Genomic DNA, 16951 nt, shown 5'->3' with positions numbered 1-16951 from the left:
CGGGGCCGGCCCCCTTCTTTCTTTTAAAATTCAGATTCCAGGGCTGGCCCGGTGGCTTAGCGGTTAGGTGCGCGCACTCCGCTGCTGGCGGCCCGGGTTCAGATCCTGGGAACGCACTGTTGCACTGCTTCTCCGGCCATTCTGGGGCCGCGTCCCACATACAGCAACTAGAAGGATGTACAGCTATGACATACAACTATCTACTGGGGCTTTGTGGGGAAAATAAATAAATAAATAAATAAAATCTTTAAAAAAAAAAATTTTCAGATTCCATGGCCAACATTACCTATCAACTAATTTAGAATATCTGGGTGTAGAGCTGAAGCATCTATGTATTTTTCATAATTTTTTGAAGAATTTCTTTAAGTACATAGCCTAGTACTAGTCTATAGATTACTATATAGGGTCACCAAGAAAGGACAAGACCCCGTACAACTCAAATTTTGACCTTTATCTCTGCCAGATCTCTAATATTCTAATGTTCTATTACACAGAATATTTCAGTTACCTCTATACTGTCCCATCTCTGCTGTCAATACTTCCCATCCATGTGTTTTATCTTATCTCCTCTATTAAATACTCAATGAACTTAAATGTATCTCTCATACCACTCAGAAGTATAGCACACTAAAAGTTAAATAAGTATAGTAATGTTTATTAAATGGTTGTGAATTCTGTCATAGCTTATGCCCTCACATTGTTTCATTATCTAAGGGTTTACAGGATTTTAAGAGAAGTAAACAGGTTATTTTCCCCTGAAGAGGAAATTGAATTACAAGGAATTTAAGTCATCAGCCCAATGGCACATATCTATTTAGTATCACAGCTAGGTCTATGTTCTGTATCATGAGATTCTTTTTCCAGTGAACACACATTTTATACTAGAGGCCAGAGTGCATTCATGTAATCATTTTTATCACGTAGTTCATTGCTCCAGAACCATTCTCTTGTTTACTACAGAAAAGAAAAAAAAAAAACAAAATCATCTTGTTACTTTTCTGTCCCAGCAGAGAATTATTTTGTTTTCTCCCTGAAGCATCCCTGTGGACTTTGTGGAGAGCTTAAGAAGCTGAGACAAGGGTCCAGATGCTTAGTATTCATAGCACACCTTAACTGAGTGAGCAATTCATTTTCACAGGTAAAAAGAAAGGTTTTTCATCACTTACAAAATATTTCGAAAGTGATAACCTTGAATCTCAAACTAGATTATATGTTTTAATATTTAAATCTGGGATAGAAATTTCTAGTTAACTCAGAGTTGAATTAAAAATTGACAGAATTCCAGGGAACATAGCAGGGATAATAGAAAAGACTCTTTACAGATTTGGGTTAATATATTTGTAAGTTAGAAACTTGATTTAATTTGCTTGACAGAAGATAACAGTCAGAATAGAGGCAGTAGACATAAGAGGCTATATTTCAAATTAGGAAAATTATTAAACGGAGAAAAAATTAACTATTAACCAAACATTGAGTATATACCATTTTGGCATCATAATTTTATCTTTGTCATGGTGGGATATAAATTAATTTTAAATATATTTTACTAGTTAGCTAATTGATCTAAAAGCCACTTCAGTTTTTTGTTTTTTTTTTTAATGTCATGTTCTGCTTAAGCTTGCGGCTTTATAAAAGAATTCAAATACATGACGATGGTATTTTGTGTTGTTTCTAGGGGATAACACTTCCAGAATCATGGCATATCACAATGAGGCTGCAATATGGTCAAGAGGAAATAAGGTAAAATTTGGAGACAGAGAAACCTAGACTTGAATCCTGGTTCTGCTAGTAAATTGCTGTGTGATCTTGATAAAGTTATATAGCTCAGGCCTGTTCTCATTTTTCTCGTCTATAGGACAGTGAGTGATTTAGCTTGCAGGCTGCTGTGTAGATTACATAAGAGAATGTGTGCAAAACTTCTACCCTTTAGTAGCCACTTAACAACATGTGGTAGCTTCTGTCTTAGCTTTCCTTCTTCTCAAGCTTAGTGCTTGTGGTAGTGTTCTCAAGGATGTCTGGTACTTCATGTTTTCTTAATGTATCAGAGTTGAGGAACTGATTTGATTTTAGTTTTCCAGAATGGTTATGTTTTGTTAAAAATTCAACATCTATATTTTTGTCTTTCTAGCCTGTATCTCTTAAAGAGAAGTAAATCAGACATAAATATAATCAATTCTAATTTTCTTACATATTAGTTAACAAAAACACCTATTTGAAGATCACCTTGGATGAAGTAAATAAATCCCATACTTTTTGTCTATCCTTCCTCAATTCCCTAGAGTGAAGGGAATAATTGCTCTAATGGGACAAGACTGGGAATAAAACATATCTTCATTCATAGATTACTGTCTTATACTACAGATAAAATCAGAGAAAACAGGAGTTATGAGAAAATTATTACATACAAAATTATCCAGGGAATTTAAGCAAACATGCTATTATTTTCTTGTCATGCCCAAAGTCAGAATGCAATGACAGAGATGTATTTTTAAGGTGCCTGATACCATAGAATATTGAGATTCACTGGGTTTAATCTCATGAGAAAGATATTTTCATATATCTTAAGTGTCATATAACAAACAAATATACAACTAAAAGAAGAAACACTTAGCTCCTGGTTTGGTGCCCATCCATTGCTCAATACTTTGATGAAAAATTGATTTTATAACTCCGTATAAATATTTTGTAGTTAAATAAAATTTGGAAGTCATATTGCATATGTTTGCATCCTTCCTATATAAATAATACACTTTAATTTTATATAACATATTTTAATGCTTCCCATATATAAGCATTCTGCAGTCACGCATTGTTCATACAGTTCAACAAGATATACCTGAAAATTTGGTCAATCTTAGTTATTCTTTGGTTTTGAAGGATAAAGTTACTTTTCCAAGGTTACACTGTCACTAGGTACCATGTCAGAGATTTTAATACAGGATTTTAGAGTCCAATTATAATGTTCTTAATCTTCTACAATTGTATTATCTCAGAAACATCAGTTAAATAAAGGTTAGAGTCGTTTTGTCACTGAAATTTCACCTGTGTAACAGTAAACATGTATTTTGTAATGGATTCCTTTAGTTGACCACCTAATGGTACATTTTTCAAAATTTGCTTTCATGGTTTTTTTTTTTGTTTTCACTGTGTTTCTTCCTATCTGCTTAGTTCTTATTTTGTCCCTGACTCTCTTTCATTAATATTTTTGTATATAATCCATGGAGTCTAGACAGACAGAGAAAAAGAAATTGAGGAACAAAGAGAGAGAATAAGGAATTTTTTAAACGGAAATGAATTTTTTGTGATGCTCAAACAATAGATTAATATGTATTTATATTATTAACTGATAATTTTATGTTATTTTTGTTAATGTGACCTTTCAAACTAAACTGGAATTTATTAGAAGACAAATGTGTGTGTATGTTGTCAAGATTAATGTATGAGTTGTCTGTGTTTACACAGAAGTCAAAATTTAGCTTAATTATATTTTTTTAGTCTAGAATTCTCTAAGGATTAAATAAGCCATTTTGGGGGGCGATTAGTATCTCCACATTTAAAAAGCTATTTATTATCTGTATTAAAAAAATCTTCCACATGGATCTGGGAAGACATTCCTGGGAAAATAACAACCTGTAGCTTTCTTATTCTTCTAAGAATAGTTTTAAGCTAAACTTTTTACTCCTTCTTGATGTGTGGACAGCCCAAAATGACAAAAATGTACTGTGTTTCATGTCATGAATATAAATCATTTCTATGTCCCTGTCCATGCAGATTTTTCACTCCTTTAAATACAATTTGGTCTATGACACACTGAAGGAAAAACAAGAATCCCAGTGTTGAAATCTTGCTCTTAAACACGGTAGATGCAATATTAATTTTGTTTCAATCATGAAGCCTTCAGTCCAGATAGAGGCTATATGATGGTTTGGTCAGAAAAGTGTACCTTGCACAATAAGCCAAAATGTAAACCTAACATCCCATTTTTCAGTCATCTGGAAACATTTTAAAATTAAATAATTTTTACATTGTTTTTCTCTAACATTTAAATACAACTCAATTTTGTGATATAATTATGGTTCCTCTCATTTTAATAATTTGAACATTAAGGAAAGGCCTTTAATGCACACTGCACAAAATCTAGATTTGTACTCAGATGTGTACTTTCTACTGTAATTTTTTTGCATTTAAAAATTCCTATATTCATTCATCTTGGTGAAATTTATTTTTTTGAGGGAGATTAGCCCTGAGCCAACATTCGATGATTTGGTCAGAAAAGGGTACCTCACACAACAAGCCAAAATGTAAACCTAACATCACATTTTTTAGTCATCTGGGAACATTTTAAAATTAAATAATTTTTGCATTGTTTTTCTCATTTAAATACAACCCAATTTTGTGATATAATTATGGTTCCTCCCATTTTAATAATGCTGAACATTAAGGAAAAGCATATAATGCACACTGCAGAAAATCTAGTATTTGCAGTCAGATGTGTACTTTCTACGGTAATTTTTTTGTGTTTAAAAATTCCTATATTCATTCATCTTGCTGAATTTTTTTTTTTGAGGGACATCAGCCCTGAGCTAACATCGGATGCTGATCCTCCTTTTTTTTTTGCCAAGGAAGTTTGGCCCTGAGCTAACATCTGTGCCCATCTTCCTCTATTTTATAGGGGCCGCCGCAACAGCATGGCAAGACAAGCATTGCGTGGTGCGTGCCTGGGATCCGAACCTGCAATCCCCGGGCCTCCACAGTGGAGCACGTGCACGTGCACTTAACAGCATGTGCCACCAAGCCAGCCCCCATCTTGGTGAATTTTAACAATGCAGTATGAAACCAAATGGTAGTACATTTAAGAGAAAATAAAAAGGAAATTAAACCGCATAAATTGGCTTGTTTTTACCATGGCAAATTTAGTCAACCCTTAATAAAATACTTCTTTAATTTAGCAGGGTGATGCAGTCTCTTGGATCCAATTTCTTCATCACCACCTATTGCGTCACGGCCAAGGATTTCAATACGCCCTTCCAAGAAACAAACAAGAGGATATAATAGGGTGGGTTCTATTTTCAAAAATATTGCCTTAAAATCTATTAAATAAAAACCGAAGTGTCATGGTTTACGTGAAATTTAGATTTATACAGGATTCAGATGAAAAATATGACTGAAGTCACCATGTTTATATTGATGGGCTTCACAGATGATTCTGAGGTGCAAGTCTTCCTATTTTTGCTCTTTCTAGCAATCTATCTTTTTACTCTGATAGGAAATTTGGGACTGGTTGTATTGGTCACTGGGGATTCCCGGCTGCACAACACTATGTACTATTTTCTGAGTGTGTTATCATTCTTGGATGCCTGCTATTCCTCAGTTGTGACCCCAAAAATGTTGGTCAATTTCCTGTCAGAGAATAAAGCCATTTTACTCCCTGGATGTGCAGCCCAGATGCTTCTGTTTGTTACTTTTGGGACCACAGAATGCTTTCTCTTGGCTGCAATGGCATATGATCGCTATGTAGCAATCTACAACCCTCTGCTGTATTCAGTTAGCATGTCACCCAGGGTCTATGTGCCACTCATCATTGCTTCCTATCTTTGTGGCGTTTTACATGCTTCTGTACACACAGGAGCCACATTTAGCTTATCTTTTTGTGCATCCAATGAAATTAGACATGTTTTTTGTGACATCCCTCCTCTCCTCGCTATTTCTTGTTCTGACACTCATGCAAACCAGCTTCTACTCTTCTACTTTGTGGGCTCTATTGAGATAGTCACTATCCTGATTGTCCTGATCTCTTATGGTCTCATTCTGGTCACGATTCTAAAGATTCATTCTGCTGAAGGGAGACGAAAAGTCTTTTCTACGTGTGGTTCTCATCTAACTGGAGTGTCAGTTACCATGGAACAATCCTCTTCATGTATGTGAGACCAAGTTCTAGCTACTCTTTGGACCATGACATGATAGTGTCAACATTTTACACCATTGTGATTCCCATGCTGAATCCCATCATCTACAGTTTAAGGAACAAAGATGTAAAAGAGGCAATGAAACGAGTGTTTGGTAAAAACAGATGTAGGAATAAAGTTGATTTTTCACACTAACCATTAAATTGAAACCAATTAAAAACGATGCTTGTTACCTCCATATCAAGAAGTTATGATAAAAATGTTTTGTGTTAGCTTATTGGTGTCTTTCTATTCTTCTTACACATCTTTAGATAAAGATCACAGTCACACCTCCTCCTGTGCAGTTTCCACACTTGCAGAAAAATGGTGTCATCTCTTCTCTTCTTACTTAATTCACTCTCAGATATGCACACATGTACATATACACACATATGTACATATATGCTGATACAGATTGTGTTATTTTGTTAGGGCTGCCATAACAAATTACAGAGAGGTGGCTTAAACAACAGAAATTTATTTCTCACTATTCTAGAATCTAGGAGTCAGAGATCAAGGTGATGGCAGGGTTGTGTTTTTCTGAGGCCTTTCTCCATGGCTTGAAGAAAGCAATCTTCTTCTGTCTTTGGATTGTCATTCTTCCATGTGTTTCTTTGTTCTAACTCTTCTTATAAGGACTCCAGTCATATTGAATTAGGGTCCACCCTAAAAGATCTCATTTTAAGTTAATCGTCTCCACAAAGACAGTACTGCCAAACACAGTCACATTCTGAGGTACATGGGTTAGAATCTAGGAGTCAGAGATCAAGGTGATGGCAGGGTTCTTTTTTTCTGAGGCCTTTCTCCGTGGCTTGAAGAAAGCAATCTTCTCCTGTCTTCGGATAGTCATTCTTCCATGTGTTTCTTTGTTCTAACTCTTCTTATAAGGTATCCAGTCATATTGACTTAGAGTCTACCCTAAAAGATCTCATTTTAAGTTAATCGTCTCCACAAAGACAGTACTGCCAAACACAGTCACATTCTGAGGTACATGGGTTAGGATTTTAACATATGAATATTGGTATATATTACATGTTTATATATACACACAGAGTCACGTATGCACATAATCTCTACTTTAAAATGTATAATATTAACTTTCATATTGTCGGCGAAGAGGGATAATCCCCCTCCACCCTTTCCCTTAAGTTTCTTATGGCTTGCCAAATAATTAAAAGATAGGTTAGCAGGAGAAAATAATACCAAGTTTAATAACATGTGTAGCTGGGAGAAACCAGGGAAACTGAGTTTCTCAACACAATAGCGATGATTCTCATCTTAAATACCATCTTCAGCTAAAGACAAAGGAGGATGATGGGGATGGAGGCTTGGGATTTCAGAGGGGAAGAAGACATTTCACATGGAGAGGGAAATGTAAATGTTTGACAGACAATTCTTTATGGGGCCACCTGTAGAGAATGTGGCTGGAATGACAGAAATCACAGTAATCAAGACTATGTAGATTTGAGTCCTCTCCTTCCCTACTGGTAAGAGTTTTCACAGATAAGGCCATCCCCCCTTCCTAATACAGAGAGGGAGATACCTTTACAAATGTAAATATTTGGTAAACAGAACTTTGAAAAGAATGGGCTTAGCGAGGACCCTGCCAGTCTGTCCATACCCAGAGTTAACTTCCTTTAAGTAGTTAGTGGGGGAGGTTAAATGTCCATCAGAGAAAACAATCAAGGCTAAGGGATATATTTCAAGGTGGCCAATTTTGATCTCCCGTAATATGATATGACTCAAATTGTTTAAGTTTCAATAGTTGCAATTATTAGTAACTTTATAATTGTACCTGACCAGCTTGGTCAAATACCACCTAATCTATAGCAAAACTACAGCTCACATAATTTCAGACCACTTTCCGTGCAATCACTGGTTTGGACTCCAGTTCAAACACTCTGCTCCATGCTCAGATCTACGCATTGGCAGCAATCTAATCCCAGCCTGTGGTTTGGAGACCTCAGACAATGTGTTCAGATTTCTGGTGTCATTACCATGCTATTTGAGTGAGCGTGTTTCTCCCCGTTTTATTATTTCATGATTTCATCCAGAGCATGGATATTAAACCCATTCTTTATTTCCTCACAGAAAACCGAGACTAGGCACTAACATTTATCAATATTATACTTAAACTCAAGGATGACAAAAGACAAGCACACTTCAGAGAATAGAGCACAGTTCTCTGGCAGATTGGGCTCTTCCCACAACAAAGCCCCAGCCATCTTTACGGGTTTCCCTACAGGCCTGGTTCTGACTCAGCTTGGGTTCTGGTTTTATTTAACTTCTACCCCTCTGTGATGCCCTTGAAGATGCCACCTGTCCTCAGTGCCCAGGCCCAAGAACCAGGGTACAGAAGAGAGTCTCTACCATGCTCATGTTTAGCCCTGCTTCCAGCAGACCTCATTTTCATGGCGAAGACGTGTCATGTCTCCTTCAAAGTTAATGGTGTGTGGCTCTATTCTTCCATCCTTCATTCCTTCCTCTCATTATCATCACTATTTTTTTGTGTGTAAAATCCCCTTACTCATTTTCATGGCGAAGACGTGTCATGTCTCCTTCAAAGTTAATGATGTGTGGTTCTATTTTTCCATCCTTCATTCCTTCCTTTCCTTATCATTACTGCTTTTGTGTGTGTAAAATCCCCTTACTTGCAATAGGACAATCTCCTTAAAACACAGAGTATAACCTCAGGATATTTCCCATTTTAAGGAGTTATTTTTAGGGAATCCCATTTAGGGATTATTAAGTTTAAATTATACCTCAACAATACAATATAGAGCACCTCTTACATAATATATTACTTTCACAGTTTTTCTGAATTTATTTTTTCCTGTTTGGAAGGCTCTCCACACTGCTATTCACATCATCCCTTCCACTTAATGCCTCTTCTTAGTGAGGATCTCATTGACTACATTATGATAATTGCAATTTACCTACTTTGCATCTCCTCCTATGTCTTCTTTATTAAATGCCTCTATGCACTTATCATTATTTCACATAATATACTTTAATTTATATATCATTTATTTTCTAATCTATTTTCCAGAGTTTAGTACAATGTCTGACATATATTGTTGCTCAATAATACACTCTAAATTAGTCGATATTTTAGGGAGGTAACCATCAAAAACATTTTACTTAATTCAGTTAAGGGACATGTGAAACAGAGATAATTTTATTTATTTAAATATTAGTTATTGTTTAGATTTCCTAGTTTAATTTTTTCCCTTTTAAAGTTTTCCTCTTTTTTCTGTGGGTCTATTTTACTATTTTTTTCTAGTTTTCTGAATTGAATGTGAATTTTCCAGTGAACACTGTGTCAGTGGCATCCCACATATTTTATGTCATACTTTCATTCTCAATATTTCTGATTTTTTTCACAATTCTCTGTGACCTAGAGTGGTTTACTAACTTATTTTTAAATGCCTAAATGAAAGAGTTTGACAGTTTTTAAAAATGTGTTACTCATTTCTAAACAGAATGCAATTTTTAAATTAACTTTATTCAGATTTTAGTTGTCACCAATATGGAAGTTTTCATAAATGCTGCACATACACTTGAAAAGAGAGAGAATTTTCTCTTAGTTCTGGTCAAAGCTTCATACATACTTATTTAAAAAAATAATCTTATTGAATGTGTAGTTAATCTTTTAATCCTAATTAATGTTTTCTTGACTGAAAATGTTTAATAGATGTGTAATAGGTTTACCTAAGGTTAGAATGCTTTTATTTCTGTCTTGGCATCTTTATAAGTTTCCTGCTTTAAGATATTTGTGGCTACATTACTATTTGCATAGATTACATTCATTGCTAAGTCTTCATTGTGAATCAAACTGCATCGTTATAAAGCATCTTTTTTTATTTTGATACCCTTCCTGCATTCTATATTCCTTACTGCTAAAATTACAACCAATGCTTCTTTCCTTGTGTATTGCCTAAATGTATGTACCCAAGCTTTTATTTTTACCCTTTTGTAATACATTATAATATATTTGGCTTTTGTAAAACTATACTGAAAGTCTTTCTTTTTAAAGGTATATTAGATGCATTTAAAATTATTGCTAAACGTATATTTAGTCTTGCCTTTATCATAATATTCATGTTACAAATATGTGTCATGCACAAACACAGACTTATCCAGGCATACATACACACACTCACACACACACACACACACACACACAAATGTATGTGAAGTCTTTCCCTTTGTGGTCTGTCACCATTACTGTCTGTGTCAATTATTTATTTTAGAATGTTTTTATTTCTTAGGAATATATTTATAAATTTTATAATTTTTTTAAAACTTTAAACTTTTATTGTAACTTTATACAAGCTTTAAAAAACTTTTATAACATTTTATAAATTCCCTTTATATTAGCTTTGTTGTCCTTTCTTTTTTGGGGGGTTGAGGAAGATTGGCCCTGAGCTAACATCTATTGCCAATCTTCCTCTTTTTGCTTGAGGAAGATTGTCCCTGAACTAACATTTATGCCAATCTTTCTCTGTTTCGTATGTGGAATGCCGCCACAGCATGACTTGATGAGTGATGTGTAGGCCTGCACCCAGGATCCTAACCACGAACCCTGGGCCACCGAAGTGGAGCATGCAAACTTATTCACTGCCCCACTGGGCCAGCCCGTCCCTTCTTTTTTAGATACAACTTGTTGGTTTCCTACTGTGAGAAATACTGATATTAACTTCAACAACAGTTGAAGTTCATTTGGCTACCTTTAATCCTCTATTCATGTTTGTCTTTCATTGTTTCCTCATTCTTATTTTGTCTTGGCATGAAGGATTGCTATTGAAAAATGTGATGTTAATCTCTTTTGCCAGCCCTTAAAAGTAACAGTCTTTTGATCTGGATTCTGTATAGGAAACATTAACTGTAATATATATAATTTAGTACATTTCTTGCTGACTTAGAACACATGGTGTCCTTTCAATAGGAAGTTTCAAAACTTCTCTCATTTCAGGATAAAAAATTCTTGATTGTAGCTTGTGATGTCTGTTTCTGTTTCTTTGACTTCATTTCTACTTTGCAGGATCAAATTATATGCATATATTTTCTTCTTTGCGCACACATTCTTCCTATCTTCTCTTTCTCTTACTGTATTTTTATGGACTCCGTTCACTTTTATTTTTTGAGTTTCACATGACCCTTTTTTCTTAATGAAGATGATATTTAGAGATATCTAAGGGCTATAATATAATTTTTAGTATGTTTAAAGAGATGTGCATTTTCATCACTCCAAAAAGAAACTTCATAGCAGCTAACACTCTCCATAATCCCATGCCCAAACCTAGGAAGCATTATTCTAACATCTGTTTCTATAGATTTGCCTATTTTAGACATTTCATATAAATCTTATACAGTATGTGGTCTTTTGTGACTGACTTGTTTTCTTAGAATAAAACTTTTAAGATTCATCCAGGTTGTAGCCTCTATCAGTACTTCATTTATTTTTTTTGCCAAACAATATCCATTGTCTGAATGTACGACATTTTTTATTCATTCATCAATTGATAGAAATTTGGGTTGTTTCCACTCTTTGCCTATCATTCTTAAGACTTATGAACATTTTCGTGCAAGTGGTTAAGTGAATATTTGTTTTCAATTTTCTTGGGTGGATACAGAGAAGTGGGATCAGGCCCACATGGTTTCACTGGTGAATTCCACCAAACATTAAAAGAAGAATCAATACCAATCCTTTCCACACTCTTCCAGAATATAGAAGAGGAGGAACACTCGTTATATGGTGTCAGTATCACCCTGATGCCCAAACCAAAGACATCACAAGGAAAAAAATGTAAATGGAATAATAACTCTTTTAAATAGATGTAAAAATTCTCAAGAAAATACCGGCAAATCAAATTTGCAATATAGGAAAAAGAGAATTGAGGAGTCTACTGAGTCTTATCTTCCTTTTAGATTGGTTGTCATGTCTAGAGTGATTTTTTCCCCAAATATTTCCTGAACACAATTCTTTTTATTAACTCTCATTTTTTAAACATACATTTGTGAATTTTGTCTATATTTTATATATTCTGTTATTAATATATTTTAGATTTTTCTTAATTTGTGTGTATGTATGAGTTCACGTATTGTGTGTATCTGTCCATTTTTGCTTTGTGGTATATTTTTCTTTCATACTTTCATTATCTACCAAGGTAATAATTAGAACATATTTTTCTTTTACTCACATAATAATTTGTAATGGGTGAGACCAGTTTGTAACTTTTCTCTCCCTCATGTTTCAAGGAAATAAATTTACAATACACTTGGGAAGATTTGTGTGTGTTGGGGGTGGGGAGGTACTCAAGGTTGTGCCAGTCTATCTTTCAAGCTTTACACCTAGAAGGCTTCCATCTGTGTTGTTAACATAATTGATTGTTGTTTTTTTTCCGTGTTGTTGCTTGTATATTTTTAAGGACACTTTTTTTTATCCTTCACATTCTGAAATCTATCTCCTCTGGAACCTACACCCCAGGTCCTCAACATTCTTTTTTCCATGTACAAATTGTACATCCCTATACTAATTGTATTGCATTCCCAGCAACATGCTGGGTCTCAGTCCTAGAAAGGAGTTGTAGAGGTGTTTGATCTCCTTCCTCACACTTCTTAATCACCACTCCATGATATGATTTTTCCTATAAATGTATACTACTATTATCATGGTTGAAAAAAGATAATTTATTACTTTATTATATTAAATAAAGCATTAAATAAAATATCACGGGCCGTTGAAAGGTGTATGTTGCTGGCAGACATTCTCCAGAGCTGCTGATAGAAGACAGTGTGACTTTGACAATACCTGCCAAATCTTCTCAAACATAATGGTACAGTCTGATTTTCAGAAAAAAGAACTCAGTAATGGAGAGAAAAATTTATCAGATGATGGAATGGTGTCAGGCAGAGAATCTGTGTGACTTGGGGTACAAGCTATGCTGGTGTAACAAAGGGATTCAGAAACAGAATTTCTCAACAAAGACAAAAGTATCCTTGGGTATAACTGTGGAGAGCTTAGTTGACTAGAGTTTGTGGGTGGCTCTTTTTCGTGAGATAATCCTGGGAACAAGCTGTGTTGTTTCTCTGTTGTCTCTCAGAGGTCATCGAATTCTGCATGGTTAGAAAGGGTTCGTCCAGCAGTCTATCAACATTCTCGTCTGAGGGAAAGGTGAGATTTTTCACATTGGAATAACAGTTCCCCAAGTTTTGTTCATATGGATTTCTTTTTAGGAATAATCCCATTCATTTAATAGACATAGTACTGTTCAGATTTCCCAGGTCTTTTGATATGAGTGTCTTTAATGAATTATACCTTTTTATGTATTTATCAAGTGTATTAGCAAAGACTGTTTATAATATTTCTTATTTTTATTTCAAAATTTGTGGAACCCATAGTGATATTCTTTCTATTATTCCTGATATTGGTAATATGTGCCTTTGCTCTTTTCACAGTAGTGGCCTAGTAATTATAATATGTAAGTTTAATTTATCATTAAATTAAACCTTAAATGATATACACCACAACTTATAATGTAACAACCTTTAGAGTAATAGAGATGCAATTCTTCTTTCTGAATCTTGGTGCTATTTTGTGATCAATTTTACTTTGATGTATTGTTTAAACCTACAATCATCAATATAGTTTTGCTTCAGTCATTTATTTTTTGAAGTAATTAAAATTAAAACCCCAATATATGTTATATTGACCTTCCTTTTTATATTTTGGTGTTTTTTCATCTTTTTGTGCAGGCCATGTTTCCTCCTGTTGTCACACTCCTTCTTCCTGGAAAATTGTCTCAGTACAAGCCTGCTGGCTATAAGTTTTAAGTAATTTCCATCTCAAGTGCCATATAAATGACCTCAAATCTTCTGTGTCTTCTTTGAAAGAGATTCTTATCTCCTGTAGCTGCAGAGATGAGATTGCCTAGTACAAAACCCATAATCTCACCCTGCAAGTGGCTGATTTACACCACAAATTGAATTCTCAACCTTGGGCGGTGTCTACTGTTAAAGTGAGGATGATGATTGGGAAAAATGGGATGTGAAAATTTTAATGGGAATGTGTGAGAAGAGTCTGATCAAGCTGGGGACATTGATCCCCTAAATTCTGATATCTACTTGACCAATAGAAGTAGTTTATCATTTTCATCTGAGGGGATTAACCCTGCATTGCCTGAGGAAACAGTAGTGGCCTCCCCTCAGGCAGTTATTATGCAATACAATGTTGATTCTCTTCAAGACTCACCCTCTTCTCCCCTCCTAGAGAGACCTAGAACTAGACACGAGTTCCAGCAGGCCCCTTAAGGTGAGGATCAAAGTATGACCAATGAGGAGGTGCACTGTACTCCAAAAGAATTACTTGAATTTTTAATTTATACAAGCAGAAATCTGGGGAACATGTGTAGGGATGGATACTAAGGGTGTGGGATAATGGTGGAAGGAATATAAAGTTGGATCAGGCCAAATTTATTGATATGGGCCTAATAAGCAGAGATCCTGCATATCATGTTGTAGATCAGGGACTTAGAAAGGACTTTGGCTAGTTGATTGAAACGTGAAACAAAGGTGGCCAATACCAAGCAAACTGGTAATGTCTGAGCCACCTTGGTTTAATGTAGGGAAGGGGATTTAAAGTCTCAGGTAGAGACTAAAAGTCTCTAATGTAGGTAGGAGATTTGAATTTTAGAATGGATTTGTCATTGAAGATCCACATTGTGAGTGTGCAAAAGACATACCTTTCACCAGCATATTATTAGAAAGAAATTTGTGAGGAGAGTTCCAGCATCCTTGAAGAACTCTGTGATCACTCCTCTGTAGGCCAGACCCTACGATGGGAACTCCAGTCACCGAATTGGGAATCCTAAATGTGATGGTAGTAATTAGATCCTGGGGTAGAAGAGGCTAATGGGAGGTACTTAACCTCAGAGACAAGGAGAAATGGTTACCCTCTAGGACAAGTGACTCAAAGAATCAACCAGAATAGTCTGAAGCACAAACAAGAATGGCATTAACTAGTCCATCATGCTGTTCCTAGAAGTGAAATAGATAGGAAGTTCACTAAATTCTGACTTGATCTGCATAAGCAGAAAAGTTCTAAGTTAAGTGAATGAAAGTCTTGAATCACAAAAACAGAGTTATAGTCCCTCTATCAATTTCTGAACTGAGCGAGTTCTCAAACCCTCTAATGAAGGGGAGGTTGGATACCCTTGAGGAAGGACCCTGGTATACTACCAGAAATTTAAACTGTTAATCTTTCTCCAAGATTTCTCCAAAAGGACCTTTGGTCCCTTATCAGGAGAACTGTGAATTAGCGAAAAGGAAATAATCAGATCTTTGGGGAGTACTGAACGCTAGCCTGAAATGATACTAATTCCAGAAGGCCCAAAATATCACTGTGGCCCAACAGTCAGAGTAGGTGCTTATAGAGGCCGGGTAATCAATGGAGTTTTATCTCTGGTCCATCTTATGGTGAGCCCAGTGTGTCCCTGACCCCATCATGTTGTTACTTCCCCAGTTCCAGAATGCATAATTAGAATAGATCAACTCAGCACTTGGCAGAATCCCCACACTTGTTCGCTGACCTGTGGAGTGAGGGCTATTATGATGGGAAAGCAAAGTTGAAGCAACTAGAACTGCCTCTACCAAGGAAAATAGTAAACCAAATTAATACTGCATTCTTGGAGGGAAATGAGAGATTAGTGCCATCATCAAGGCTTTGAAGGACTCAAGGGTAGTGATTCCCAACACATCTCCTTTCAACTCTCCTGTTTGTCCTGTGCAGAAGACTGATGGATCTTTGAGAATGACAGCGAATTATTCAAGCTTAACTAGGTGGTTACTTCAATTGTTGCTGCTGGACCAGATGTGGTCTCGTTGCTTGAGCAAATGAACATGTCCTCTGGCACCTGATATGCAGTTATTGATCGGGCAAGTGCTTTTTTCTCCTTCCATTTCCATAAGGTCCACCCAAAGCAGTTTGCTCTCAGCTAGCAAAGCCAGTAAAATAACCTCACTGTCCTACCTCAGGGGCATAACAATTCTCCAGCCTATGTCATAATTTGATTCACAGGTATTTGATCACCTTTCCCTTACAAGATGTCATTCTGATCCATTCATTACACTGATACCATTCTGCTGATTGGACTTAGTGAGCAAGAAGTAGCAACTACTTTAGATTTATTGGTAAGACATTTATGTGCCATGGGTTGGGAAATTAATGTGACAAAAATGTAGGGACTTTCTACCTCAGTGAAATTTCTAGGAGTCCAGTTGGATGGGGCATGTAGAGATAGCCCTTCTAAGGTGAAGGAAAATTTGCTGCATCTGGCCCATCCTACAACAACAAAATAAACAACACTAGTGGACCTCTTTGAATTTTAGAGCAGTATATTCCTCATTTAGCTGTGTTACTCCAGCCCATTTACCAAGTGACTTACAAAGCTGATAGCTCTTATGGGGTTCATAATAGAAGGCTCTGTAAAGGTCCAGGCTGCTGTGCAAGCTTCTTTTCCACTTGGACCATATGATCCAGCAGGTCTAGTGGTGCTTGAAGTGTCAGTAGCAGATACAGATGCTGTTTGGTGCCTTTGGTTGGTCCCTATAGTGGAATCGCAGCATAAGCCCTTAGTATTTTGGAGCAAAGGCCTACCATCCTCCATAGATAACTACTTTTCTTTTGGAAAACAGTACTTGGCCTGTTTCTGTTAAAAAACAGTACTTGAGACTGAACAGTTTACCATGTCCACCAAGTTACCATGCCAGCTGAGCTTCTCATCATGAGCTCGGTATTTTCTGATCCAAAAAGTCATAAACTTCAGCATGCACAGCAGCACTCCATCATGAAATGGAAGTGTTATATATGGGACTGGGCCTGAGCAGGCCCTGAAGGTCCAAGTAAGTTACATGAAGAAGTGGCCCAAATGTCCATGATCCACCCTCCTTCTCTCCCCTAGCCTGAATCTATGGCCTCTGGGCACATCTCTGTGACAGTTTGACAA

The 16951-nt window shown here is 36.0% G+C and overlaps 2 protein-coding genes across 2 annotated transcripts in view; one reads left to right on the top strand and one right to left on the bottom strand.

Moving 5' to 3' along the window:
- Nucleotides 1–16951, bottom strand: part of LOC101407136 (olfactory receptor 5AP2) — a 508331-nt gene that overhangs the window by 253076 nt on the left and 238304 nt on the right. The gene's annotated exons all lie outside the window — the stretch shown is intronic.
- On the top strand, nt 4956–6101 carry LOC101393531 (olfactory receptor 5T9-like). Its single transcript, XM_004443927.3, is given in 2 exon segments — nt 4956–5890; nt 5893–6101. Coding segments are annotated over 2 exon segments (948 nt in total). The 5' UTR covers nt 4956–5151.

The sequence above is a fragment of the Ceratotherium simum genome, chromosome 34 (genome assembly GCF_057802395.1).
Source record: "Ceratotherium simum simum isolate JZ-2026a chromosome 34, ASM5780239v1, whole genome shotgun sequence".
In the NCBI taxonomy this organism is placed as follows: domain Eukaryota; kingdom Metazoa; phylum Chordata; class Mammalia; order Perissodactyla; family Rhinocerotidae; genus Ceratotherium; species Ceratotherium simum.
This window is presented reverse-complemented; position numbering and strand designations above follow the sequence as displayed.